This window comes from Neodiprion virginianus, chromosome 1 (assembly GCF_021901495.1).
Source record: "Neodiprion virginianus isolate iyNeoVirg1 chromosome 1, iyNeoVirg1.1, whole genome shotgun sequence".
NCBI lineage: Eukaryota > Metazoa > Arthropoda > Insecta > Hymenoptera > Diprionidae > Neodiprion > Neodiprion virginianus.
In genome coordinates, this window is record NC_060877.1 from 39168156 (window position 1) to 39180516 (window position 12361).

Genomic DNA, 12361 nt, shown 5'->3' on the forward strand with positions numbered 1-12361 from the left:
AAACAAATTGACAAAAGATATGGCAAGGGCAAAAACTATCCGTACTCAGTTTAAATAATTATTTATTTAAATTTTTATACTGTACATGATCTGGTTATTCATAGAATGTATGATTTAAATATTGTTTCAACGGTTCCGAATTTCTATGTGTTGATAAGGAGACTAGCTTGACGGCTTGGCTCGAATTAGTGGATATCATACACTGATTGAAGAGCCAACTCTGGCTTGTCGTAACCCATTTCCTCAGGTGTGTTGATACCCAGCTCCTCCAATGTGGGCTTAATATTCTCAAGTAGATATGGATAAATCTCACCCACTTTGGGACCACATTTATCCTTTATAGATTCTAGATATCTTACTGCTAAGGCAAAATCGTTGAGCCTTCGGCAAGCCTTTAACGCAGCACAGATGATTTTTGGCTCAGGGATGAGATCCATACCTGAAAAAAGATTGTGAATATGAACTTTCGAAGGCAGTAAACCAGTAAGTGGTTTTTTCTTACTATTAAATATCACTCTGAAACTTCCGAACTGCACTAGAAACCTTGCCAAAATTGCAATACATGTAGGGTAAGTTTGGATTATTTTGAAATGCACAAATTTCTGCACTTTAGGTGAAGAGTTGAATAGACCTTCGATGTACGACCATAAAATCATTACTGGACTAATCTTTCCCGTTCGGAAGGCTTTCGATTTTTTTCACTAACGGTCCGAACGGAGCGTAACTCGTTTTGCATTCGACAGAATTAACAGGTTAGTACCATCGTCTTGTTTTCATGTATTTTTGAGTGGCGAAGAAATAAGAGTACAGGTTCGAAGGTCTCGACAGTCAATCGTGACGAGTTACACAACAATTTCAACCGTTCTAGATGAGACTCTCCGATAACTAAGAGATTAAGATGTGTAAGTATTATTACCAGCGAGATCGTTCATTGCCTTTCGAATTTCCCATCCATCTATGTCCGGGCGGTTGAAGAAGGCCTCGTATCTGGCATCGAACTCCTCGTCGGATTCCTGGGGACCGCCATGGGAGGCACGACTGTTTTGAAGACCAGCAGTTGCTGCCCGAGGGACGAGTGAGCTCCTCATCGCCGAACCAACGCGACCAGCCACAATACGCAGCATTTTTTACGCCGGGAATTTGATATGACTGAGGAACCACCTAGTTTTACTCCAAAATGTGATGAAGAGAATTCGACACGGCCCAATCACGAACACCACTTCTCTCACAAAGCTTTCTTTTTCTCTTTCGTTTCGTTGCGTAAAAGACGATGAGATCCCTGGATGGTTGACCGGAAACGAATTGGTACCAACCCTCTACTTTGATCAGCAACTGATTACGCAATAGTCAAAGTCACCAGAAGATAATTGAGAAACGTTCAAGCTGGCGCTATTTCTGACAGAGATCAAAGCTTTGCCGCATGAAGCAACATCATTGGATGTGTTTCATTTGCCAACTTTCGAGTACGAAAAAACTGAAAGACTCACATGATTGGTATACATTTCAAAATCAGCCATCAGTAGCTTTTGCCCACGCTTTTGTCAAACCTTTCGTTTCGGTAGATAGCAAATGCAAGGTCCCTAGATTAGGAACGTCAAGACATGCGTGGGTAAAAAAATTAGTGAGAATGCGCCAAAAGTTTCGTACGACAATGGATGCTTCCATTTAGAGCACAATATGACACGGTGTAAACATTTCTGGTCTATTCCTTTGCCCGGATTGGCCGCTTACAATAGAGATTTGTACACTGTGTCACACTGTGCTCTAAATGGAAAGCACCCGGTGTAGTTCTGATTCCTGACCTGTCACAATGATTAACCTCAAACTATATACATGCTTCTGTTTATTTCGTGAACGTCAGGACACTAAGGGCGCAACTCGTTATTGCTTAACCTCAAAAAATTGAGCAAGATTGGTAAAAACTGGTTAATGCGGTAATTTAAGGTTGATATTTTTTGGGCGAACGCGCATAGAACATTTTTGCCCACGTTATAGTGAGAAAAACTGGAACACGCGTATCTTGACCTTCGTAATCTAGGGATCTTGGAATTTACCACGAATTACTTCGTGGAATTTACCTCGTTCATTATCCCTTACGGAAACCCCCGTTAGGTTGCAGTCTTTCTAGATCTTCAGGTGATCTTCAGTCAACGCTGACAGAGAAAAGGATTGCTAGATACCGTACCCGGTGGTGGCGATAGACCGGGAAAATTGGGAAAACCGGGAATAGTCAGGGAATTTCGTGTATCTGGAAAAGTCACGGAATTACTATGGACCATAGGGAACAACGTACTATTCTTTTATAAATCATTTTCAAACTTCAATTTCTAATTACTGTTGAGAAAGGAAGCAATTCGATGTCTTTCTTTAGACCCAATATGCCTCAAGGTACAGAACTTCTGGAGCTTTTGGGCATAATTAGAGCTGCTTGACATATTGCATTACCTAAGTTCTGTGGAAAAAAGTCAAGGAATTCTGACTTTTTTGACGGGAAAAGTCAGGGACTTTTATTTGAGCAAAATTGTCGCCACCCTGTTACATCTAGTTTTTAGATTTGTGAAGCGAAAATTGTATTGGAGCATTTTTGTATAATCCAATTGCAATTGGTTAGTCCTACCATGTGTAAATTATTGGTCACACTGAAAGCTTTAAACGAAGTTCGATCCTCGAGTTCAACACCCAATACGTCCCAACGACTTCGTCCAGAGAGAAACGTTCGTCCACTCATTCTTCGACTCGTAGTAGCAAAGGAAGGCATGAATGTAGCATAGAGTATGTAACATCGCGATGCGTCACGTACGAATGCGGATGCGCGTAAAGGCGTACGTGTTAGTGCATGCACTCATACGGGATGACAGCTGATTAAAGTAAAAATTTTGCAGAGCTCTGATCATTCGACGTAAATTGGTGTTCGTGGACGTCGAAACGTACGATTCCAGTCGTTCAGATTATTCCTAGACAATTTTTCCGGGATCTTACTCAGTGCCGTGGATTTATCGTTGAGATGGCAGATCGGGAGGAATTGGTATCTCAGTTTCGCGACGTGACCGGCACTGATGCTGAGAGGGCACAATTTTATCTGGACTCATCCGCTTGGCAGCTAGAGGTGAGACAGCATATTTCCTTTGTATCGTAATAAATAATATCTCGAAATATCAAGTCCGTTTTCCGAATCTACGATTTGATTGACGCGTAACGTGATTTTACATATAATAAGTACGTTGAGTTTAATCAAAGTTTACTTTTCACAGAGTTTTCACTGTGTTGAGGTTTCACCTGTCAATGATCATTTATAATAGACATTAACTCAATATAGCTTGAAACAAATAAAGAAGAAAAATTTCGTTGTAAAGGTGGCTCTAGCGAGTTTTTATGAGAATGATGAGCCAGCTGACCTTGTCAATGAGCCTGTCGAAGACGTTGCATCTGATGATGATGTGGGGGAGCTGCCACGTCTAATAGATTCAACCCCTGCAGAAATGAAGTCTTCGCAGCCTCTGCCAAAGCCGAAAGCCAGGTTCGGAACTATTGCAGACTTACAAAAGAGGGATAGTAGTTCAGAGGAAGAGGAAGGTCAAGCATTCTATGCCGGTGGCTCGGAACACAGCGGTCAACAGGTTTTAGGACCAGGAAAAAAACGTGACATTGTTGGTGACATGTTCAAATCTTGTCAGGAGCAAGCAGTTTCTTCCGATCCTAGAGCCACTTCGCAACAAAGACCCAGTACCTTCGGCGGAACGGGATATAAACTGGGACAAACTAGCAGCGACACAGAAGGTATTATGAATCATTTCTTAGTGAAATCAATCATTCATTAATACTCAGTTTTACTTTGTTTAACAGAAGATGTATATTTTGATATTTCAATCGAAAAAACTCACACTTTTGCCAACAATATATCTTGAAAGTTCTAATACCCTCTTGTCAATTACACATAGTAGCAGAAAACCTATTACATTATTTACAGAGTATTCTTATATCTTGGATAAAGCTTAATTCAAAATTATAAAAAATTGTTGCTATTAGTAACTCCCTCACCATCTACTCAAGAAAGCAATACCGGATTGATCACATTGAAACTATGGCGAGAAGGGTTCACTTTGAACGATGGTGACATTAGACCGTATAACGATCCTGGTAACCGAGAATTTTTGGCTGCTATCAAGCGTGGTGAAGTTCCCATGGAGATACGTCAAGAAGTACAAGGTGCCGAAGTCAGACTGGATATGGAAGATCATCGTCATGAAGAATTTGTACCTCCTAAAGTCAAAGTAAAGGCCTTCACTGGGAAGGGACACATGCTAGGAAGGTTGTTAACCATTTTCAACCACTAATTTGCTTTTTCAAAATTAACCACACGATTCTCTCCTTTCCAATATTTTTGATGAATCAGATTTGTAAAGTTTTTACGTTACTTTGAACCCAACATTTCTAGGTATAATTTCAAAGTATCTTAACTCAAAGTTCGGGAAAATGTGACATCCACTTCTCATGGCGTTAACACACATTAACAAATCTAATTATGTGTTTGCAGCCCATCTCCAGCAACGGTAGGCATGACTGTTCCAGTTGGTTCTGTAGATCAAACAGCGAATGAGTCACAAGCCACAAGAGAATTGAATGTAGATTCTTCTCAACCAGTGACAACAATTCAGATTCGATTAGCAGATGGAAGTAGCATCAGAGCTCAGTTTAATCTGACACACACAGTTTCTGACATTAGACGTTATATTTCAACGTATCCTTTACTATCAGATTTTTATAAAGAATTCATGTCTTAGTATGAATACTCAATTGCTGATGTATGTGTTTATATTGTAAAGGAGGGCAATCAAGGGATTGCGCGTAACAAAATAAGCAGGTTCTCTGTGCGTAAAGAGCAAACATTGAGTCAAAGAAATCTGACGGCAAAGCTGAAATCACGGAAAAACAGATATAATTGAAATGGATTCTCTCTTTTTAAAGTCTGAAGACTGACTGTTCTTACAATAATGTTCAGTGGTTCAGTAACCGTACATACATCAACAAATGATTTTAGCTGATGATGGGCTAATATCTGTAACGGCATTAGCCGTGCCAGGGTATATAAAGGTTGTGAACACAACTTCGTTAGAATATTATGTATAGATATAATTTTTTGAATTGTTTTGAAACTTTCCTCAACTTTTTATTAGTATGAGACCCCAGTATGCAGCTAGTAATTTTCGCCTACTGACGTCATATCCAAGCAAAGAGTTGACTGAGGAGACCAAAACTATTGAAGAAGCTGGACTTAAAAATTCTGCTATAATGCAGCGACTGTAATAGAAAACGTTTGTGAGAAAAAAAAAAAATTGCCCAACTTCATACAACTGTAACTCTTAGTTTAACGAATATACCTTTGATCATTTCCAAATCAGGTTTTGTACAAGCAACTAGCGACTTATTTATACTTTACATAACTGATTTACCAACATCAATATCACGTTAATTTATCCAATCATAAGGAAAATCTCAATTTCTTTTTTTGTGGAGAATTTTGTTTAAAGATAATATCATGTTACGCAATGAAAATTAGTCTAGTTACTGATGATTACGGAGGAGCTTTGCATAGCAATCACAGGAGCGTGGATTAGAGTGAGTTGAAGAATGCGTAAATAAATTTGAGAAATTGAATATATGACTTCAAATTTAATAGTTGAAAGGGGTAAGGTTATTGTACAAAAATATCATTGATCACTCATCATTGAGTAGTGTAAAGCCAAAATTCGATTATTTATATTACGTAAAAAATGAAAAAAGAACTATGAATGTTTCAAATTACAATATGACAACAGTTCATCTCATAAGTCATATTACGTATACAAATCTTTAGCACTTTTGAAAATATAAATACATAAGCATATCGCAGCAATGTTTGTAAAATCAGAGTGAGTGGTGAGTAAAACATAGCCCATATTATTGTGTATAAAACTTTTCGGGCCTCTTTTGGCACAAATATGCCAATTGTCAAGTTCAAAAAAATTATGTAACTCTCACTCAATGTTTGTGCTATGAATTAACGGATGGTCCAAGAATAGTTTCCATTGATACTTTACCGACTACCTTATAAAATCTATTCAGCACATAATGGATGAATATATAAAAGTGCGCGAGGGTAGTCATCACCCGAGGGAATAATCTTCAACTTTATTCCCTTGTTACATAACGTACTATATTTTAGAGAGTATATATATATCTATACACATTTGCGATATGTTCATTAAGTGTTAGAAATTTTTTGATTAGAAATTATTTCTAACAGTGATATTTTTTTATTTCACAGTTACGATTATTCCTTCTTGGCCATTGGAATTTTTTTTTCCTTCACAAGGTGATCAAAATTAGACATGACAAAATGTATGCGTGAAAACTTTGGAATTTTTCATTGATCTACCAGATAAATTTTTTTAACCCTGAAATTCATATGAAATCGATTGCTTAGAATTTGTTTAGCTTCAATTCAGTTTCGCTTACGAAAATATGGAACATCAACTGGTTTCAAAGGCTGATTGTATGGCCAGTCCTTTTCGGTCTTAGGCGGATATCCATCGATCCGTACAACCATTCAGCATATTTAGGAATCTGTTCCTCAATGGGAATTTCATATTATTTACATTCACCGTATTGTACCCGATAATTAAAAAAATAATCATTTGCTGATTGAGCTTTGTCTCATCATGTATTGTTTAAAAATTGGCGCATTTATTATATTTTCAGCAAATTTTGAAATTGATCTATCATGTGTATAGCTCATTTCATTTTCGGAATTTGAACAATACTGATAACGATTTACATTGATTAAGTCTGCACCAGGCGAAATATAGCTATCAATATCAATACTATCTGTAATCCAACTTTTGTGTGGTTTGCTAATAGAAACGTGACGATTTTTCATGCTACCCTCGGAAATCTTGCGAGTTTTTTTAAAAATCATTAGTGTGGTGTTTCCAGTTGGATGATAGTCCTCTTGTTGGGTACAAAACAATGATGAATTTAGTCGATAGTGATCACTAGCTAATAAGCCTTTCTCAAAATCTATTAATAACTCTGCCAGAGTATGATGATATTTTAAAACAATGTACTCTTCCCAGTACAAAGTTATGCTATATTTGACTTTATTGTATGTACGATAAAGACAGTCCCTTTCAGCAATTTCCCCAGAAATGCCTGGAGAAATTCTAGTATAGGGAAAATTCCATGGTACGACAGTGAATGTGACGTTAAGCCCTTGGCTATTCATTATTTGTTTCATAGTATCCGTAAATATACTTGGAATACCGTAATCGTAAACAATAAAATGATCAACTCCGATCATTTGATGAAAACTTAAGAAGTTCATCATGTCCGTACGAGAAATAGATCTGTTTAATGGCGGAGCTATGCATATGGCTATATCATTGGTTATCAGGTTATGTGGTAAATTTTGCACACTTAAAATTGGATATTCACTTTCAGATACGTCCCTTTTATTAAAAAAGGACACTCCTTCAGGGATAGCAGGCTGAGAGTACTCACAGACAAATTGGTACGCAGCATACTCTAAATTTTTCCTAGATTGGCTTTTAAGTAAGTTGCTAATTCTTGAATGTTTGAATATCCCCAGAACATGCTGTTCTTTCCCTTCGATAAACACATGGCAATTTATGTCTGGAATGATATATGTTTTCCCAAAGGCGATCCCTCGGACTTCATTTATGTTTGCATGGTAAGCTGCGTAAACAAACAAGTCATTGTTTATTCTTTGCCAAGATGGTAGTGGTACGTCAAAGTGGAGATGGAGATTATCGGAGATATCAATCTCTCCTAAGCGGTTGACATCAGGTTCCTTAACTCCGGGCTTACCAAAGAAACTTATCACTTCTAGGACGTATCGCAGTTTGTTATATTCATGCCTGTAGAATAGCAATGACACCACACTCACCAGAGCTGTGATAATTAATGCTGCTTGATAATATTTTCTCATGCTGCTGTTATTGGGGCGTTTTGTTATTGTTATAGTCGGTGCAGTACGTGTACTACCACAATTATGTCTTAGATGGGCCTGTGCGATATCAAACCCCTCTTTTATCATACTAATCTGGTTATCACCCTGGCAAAGAAAATGTATTATGTAGGTAATCAATTGTTTACTTTTGTAAGTCTTTTTATCGTAAACAATGTGCGAATATGATAACGTGTGATAAATATTTCAAAGCATACCTGATCTAAACAGCTCTTTGGTTTCTTCGTTCTTCAATTAGGAATAGAAGAATCTGCATGGCAAATAAATTCCTATGGATATTACTGAATCGTGTGTTTTCTATGAACGTAGGTCAATGGAATTGATCTATTCACAATTCATTTCATACCGGTAAAAATAGAAAGTGAAATAAATTAGAAGAAACATAGACGCGCCGTAACATTTTTCCTGTGGTACAGTTGTGGAGATTTTGAGAGTGGCATTCCAGTTTGGTTATGATGACAGTAATCAAGACTGACATCTGCGTGATGGTAGCATTCGTTCTTTGTCGTCTTTACATACCGATAGTTTATCGACTCAAGTTGCGCCACGCAGAGGGCACTGCTTGACGACGAATTTATGTTGTCTATTTTCGATAGATTAGATCGGTTAGATCACTTCCTCAGATTCGATGGTCATGGGATTATGTTATGTTTATTGAGATTGAGTTTGTTTTGCGTTCGGCCGACTGTGGCGCTGCAGGTTTCTCTGTGTGCCAACATAACTGTTTAGTGTAAAAAATTAGCCGTCTCAGATTCATTGTCCCTAGTGTACATACATACCGATGCATACACACACCATCCAAGCTTATCACCATCATGGCGCATGCGTATGGATACTCCATTTGTAACATTGTGTATTGGATGCATTAAATACATGTATATGTATACATACATCCATACACACATCGGAATAGCATCATACTATCGCAGCGCAGTAAATGAACGATATGCCTTAAATGCTTGGTGAAATCGGATGAGTTGAAAATTATTTTACTTCTGAAGCGAAAACAAAAATCATAATTACTCATATCTCCACCGTGGGCATTGCGTTGAAACAAGTTTCTAGCGAGTATGGAAACTGAACCGGTAGAACTTGAAGATGGAGAAGTTGTGGATGACGAGGTTAAACATTTTATTTTGACAGAAAGCTAACCTTCGTTGATATCTTTACTCAATTCTGCATTTATATCTACAGGAATAAGTTAATATGGTTGATTTGAGTCGCGATTGTTACACAACCATTGCATTCCATCACAAACATCGATGAGTTTTATCGACAGAATCCGCGTTTACCAATATCCAGTTTTTTTTAGCATTTCAGTTTTTGGAAAGACTGATATGTTTCATTAAACTGTAAAAATTCTGAAAGTACTCTTTACAAAGCCTAGTATATCCATAAATTTTACATCATTTACCTTTGTACAGGTTGTCGATGCGTTCGAGTACAATGTTTTAGAGCGGCCTCACGTTGCCCCCAGACCTGAGGATACATCGTCCAAGCTACATTACAGTGATGAATCAGATGAGCCCACGGAATCTGAAAGTGATTCGGACTCAGATTCGGCACATACTTGTTCCAAGAAGCCAAAGATGAAGATAAAACGGTGGAAGAATAGAGAGGTAGAGAAAAAAGAAGCTCAAGACAAGTACAAGGTGTGGTGTATGCAGGTTCAGGAAGAAGCACTCACGGAGGAACTTGTATCATGCGGGGTCACTAAGCGAGATTATCAGGGTAGAAATGTTGAATTCTATGACTTCACTGTTCGATATTCCCCCAATGAACAACAGACACCAGCTGAACTTAGTTCAGATACTGAGAAAGATGCTCCACCTAGGATTAACAACAAAAGGACAAATGAGGATAGGACAAACCTTAAGTTAAGGCTTGGTAAACGAAGAAATTCTATGGAAATTGATGGGCAGCGAGGAGTTGCAAGAAAAATACTTGACTTGCGCACCACTGCCGATTCTGATGACGGAGACGTAGCTGCAGATATAGCGGAAAAGCTGTGCGAAAAGAAAGATGATCTCATAAGTAAGCAAGAGTGTGAATGTCTTTTTATTCGTAGTTATTCCTGTGAAGGGTAAAGTTATCATCATCTACACTGTGATGTTGATTTCGATTTTCAGAGAGAGCAGTGAGTATAATAGGAAAAGAAAAAGCCATAGATTTCTTCGAACAAACTAAAAAAATTGAGGAAGACGGGGGAATGATGATAGTGAACGGATCACGTAGGAGGACTCCAGGAGGAGTTTTTTTGTTACTATTGAAGCAAGATGATCACATTCCTCAGGAAAAAATACGAGCAATTTTCCAAGAGGACCGTAAACAGACTGTGGAACAGAGAAAGCAGGCGCAAGCTTCCAGCAGGAGACGGAAAACACAGGAACTAATGCGGAGTCTCGAAAGTAATTCAAAATATAACATATTATGCAGATCATTTCATATAATTTATACCTCTAGATTACTATACAGTGAAACTTCTCTTAACGCACACCTCCCAACAAGGATTCTTCTTTACAACGGACAGTATAAAAATCTCTAGAAGCAGAATTTACACGCTAATATTGTTCTGAATAGTAGACACTCTTCAATAACGGACAATATCTTTAGTTCCGAAGATGTCCACTATTCGAAAATTTCACTTACTCTCTTTTTTCCGAAATCTTACTGTAACATTTACAATGTAAAGCTAATCTTCGCACTTATTGATTCCTTCATAATCTAAAACATTTCTGGACCAAATTGTAGATGGCTCTGAAAAGGATCTTCCAGCTCTACTAACGCGTGCCGAGCTCTCAACGAGGCAGATCGCGGAGGAAGCGCGATTGAGGAGAGGGGAGGGTCGTGATAGAGAAAGAACTCCGCCAGACTCTGACCGTCCAGTGACAAATCCACCACCCAGTCCCGTAACAGATGATCCTGACCACACACCTCCGTCTTCACGTAGACAAGTTCAGGATTACGCAGCCGATGACTTCCTTGAAATTGGGGTGGATGTTGACAGCATGGAGTTGTTTTAAAATCTACGAACAAGTTTATATTACGCGAGCGTATCGATATTATCAATTATTAGCTCTATTTTAGAGCTGGAAAATTGTCTCAAACTTTACAGAGGCTGCTGATGTGTTTTTTTATACGGAAATTTACTGCATTAGGACAGTACAGGTATGAATACAGATAGGTGACTGAAATAATTACTTGGCTATTGCCTGAAGGTAATTACGATCAGTGAAGAGAGAACAGTACAAGTACCAAATAAACAATGTCGTTCTCTTCTGTTATTCACGTTTTTTTTGCAATTGATATAACTATAAATATCTGTGCATGAATCAAAAATAGCTAAAATAATTTGAAAAAGATGCATTCACTTCTCCTATCCGTTGGATGAAATCCGCCTTTAAAGATCTCCGAACGGGCATAAAATATTCTTTTTTAGTTTTGTCAGATTCGTGTTGTTTGGCACGTTTTACGTGTAGTAACGTGGTATAGTTTATGCTTAATCGAATTTTATGTAAATTCACACTGTGTTTATCCTTCGCGTTTGTTTCTACCCGGTTTCTGAGTGGACGCCAAACAGATTTTTAATGTTTCTATATAGTTGAAAGGAAACAGGAACATGATTGCAAGATGGCTATATCGTCGGGGCGCAGCCTCTGTTACCGAATTAAGCCAATAAATTTATGTACAGGAAGTTACTTTTTCAGGCGACTTCTTAGATAACATGTAATCATAATGTATGAAATATAAGAGATCGAACTAAGTCTAAGCGCCGATATTCTGAAACGAAAAATTCATTTTGTAATATATAATCTCCTCGGTAAGATCCGAGAGCATTTTGTGTGTTTTATTAATACTATACTGAATCAACCCAGCAACATATTTCTATGGAAACGGTTCTAAGTCGATTCCTCAATTTTGTCACTCAATATTCGATTAAGGAATTTTTTTTAATTTTAATTCCGGGAAATAATCAACGAACAATTTAAGTATACTGACTTTGATCCCAGTCCATATTCGGATAAAAATAATTGAACAAATGTTTTTGATGTTTGCAATATTTTATTTGTGGTTTATTTGTTGTCATTTTCTATTCGGGAAAAAATCTTCGTAGCTACAAATGTTATCTTATTCCTATGGGCTTATGCCATGTCTCAAAAAGACGACAGTTTACAAAAGAATAGGGACCGTTTTGAGAATTAACTTTAATATGTCAAACCCGTCATGGAGTGGAGTTTTTTTGCGGTTATGAAAGTGACCCGAGGCTGTGATATCGTAATTTACTGACATCGAGAATAAACGGATATTGAATACATGTATATAGCACCGAGGGATTGG

The 12361-nt window shown here is 37.7% G+C and overlaps 4 protein-coding genes across 7 annotated transcripts; 2 read left to right on the top strand and 2 right to left on the bottom strand.

Annotated features, from left to right (window-relative positions):
• Positions 1-45: 45 nt before the first annotated feature.
• LOC124306226 (cytochrome c oxidase subunit 5A, mitochondrial) lies at positions 46-1320 on the bottom strand. Its single transcript, XM_046766658.1, has 2 exons — positions 917-1320; positions 46-439 (listed from the first exon to the last, which is right to left on the bottom strand). The coding sequence occupies exons 1-2, from the start codon at positions 1122-1124 to the stop codon at positions 186-188; spliced, it is 462 nt and encodes a 153-aa protein (XP_046622614.1). The 5' UTR covers positions 1125-1320; the 3' UTR covers positions 46-185.
• Positions 1321-2639: 1319 nt separating this feature from the next.
• LOC124306208 (NSFL1 cofactor p47) lies at positions 2640-5414 on the top strand. The gene is made up of 6 exons (XM_046766605.1): positions 2640-2772; positions 2883-3106; positions 3354-3777; positions 4027-4309; positions 4535-4738; positions 5175-5414. Exons 2-6 carry the CDS (start codon positions 3005-3007, stop codon positions 5302-5304), a joined length of 1143 nt encoding a protein of 380 aa, XP_046622561.1. The 5' UTR covers positions 2640-2772; positions 2883-3004; the 3' UTR covers positions 5305-5414.
• Positions 4165-8683, bottom strand: LOC124306195 (uncharacterized). Of its 4 annotated transcripts, none has more exons than XM_046766553.1 (3): positions 8543-8683; positions 8221-8273; positions 4165-8110 (listed from the first exon to the last, which is right to left on the bottom strand). In XM_046766553.1, exon 3 carries the CDS (start codon positions 8090-8092, stop codon positions 6671-6673), a length of 1422 nt encoding a protein of 473 aa, XP_046622509.1. In that variant the 5' UTR covers positions 8093-8110; positions 8221-8273; positions 8543-8683; the 3' UTR covers positions 4165-6670. The 4 variants fall into 4 exon arrangements, 3 of the variants coding, with proteins under 3 accessions (XP_046622509.1, XP_046622520.1, XP_046622530.1); XM_046766564.1 differs by lacking the exon at positions 8543-8683 and adding an exon at positions 8370-8535; XM_046766574.1 differs by lacking the exon at positions 8543-8683 and having other exon boundaries at positions 4165-7731; positions 7864-8110; positions 8221-8535.
• A 246-nt stretch (positions 8684-8929) lies between these two features.
• LOC124306201 (phosphorylated adapter RNA export protein) lies at positions 8930-12342 on the top strand. Its single transcript, XM_046766592.1, has 4 exons — positions 8930-9144; positions 9448-10057; positions 10153-10431; positions 10775-12342. Exons 1-4 carry the CDS (start codon positions 9094-9096, stop codon positions 11044-11046), a joined length of 1212 nt encoding a protein of 403 aa, XP_046622548.1. The 5' UTR covers positions 8930-9093; the 3' UTR covers positions 11047-12342.
• Positions 12343-12361: the final 19 nt, after the last annotated feature.

Bases quoted from the DNA above. Each gene is read 5' to 3' on its own strand.
- LOC124306201 (XM_046766592.1), top strand. From the start codon at position 9,094: ATGGAAACTGAACCGGTAGAACTTGAAGATGGAGAAGTTGTGGATGAC. The intron at 10,058-10,152 runs GTAAGCAAGAGT...TTCGATTTTCAG, and splicing joins AAAGAAAGATGATCTCATAA to AGAGAGCAGTGAGTATAATA. The intron at 10,432-10,774 runs GTAATTCAAAAT...ACCAAATTGTAG, and splicing joins ACTAATGCGGAGTCTCGAAA to ATGGCTCTGAAAAGGATCTT.
- LOC124306195 (XM_046766553.1), bottom strand. From the start codon at position 8,092: ATGATAAAAGAGGGGTTTGATATCGCACAGGCCCATCTAAGACATAAT.
- LOC124306208 (XM_046766605.1), top strand. From the start codon at position 3,005: ATGGCAGATCGGGAGGAATTGGTATCTCAGTTTCGCGACGTGACCGGC. The intron at 3,107-3,353 runs GTGAGACAGCAT...TTCGTTGTAAAG, and splicing joins CATCCGCTTGGCAGCTAGAG to GTGGCTCTAGCGAGTTTTTA. The intron at 4,739-5,174 runs GTATCCTTTACT...ACTTTTTATTAG, and splicing joins ATTAGACGTTATATTTCAAC to TATGAGACCCCAGTATGCAG.
- LOC124306226 (XM_046766658.1), bottom strand. From the start codon at position 1,124: ATGCTGCGTATTGTGGCTGGTCGCGTTGGTTCGGCGATGAGGAGCTCA. The intron at 440-916 runs GTAATAATACTT...ATCTTTTTTCAG, and splicing joins GGCAATGAACGATCTCGCTG to GTATGGATCTCATCCCTGAG.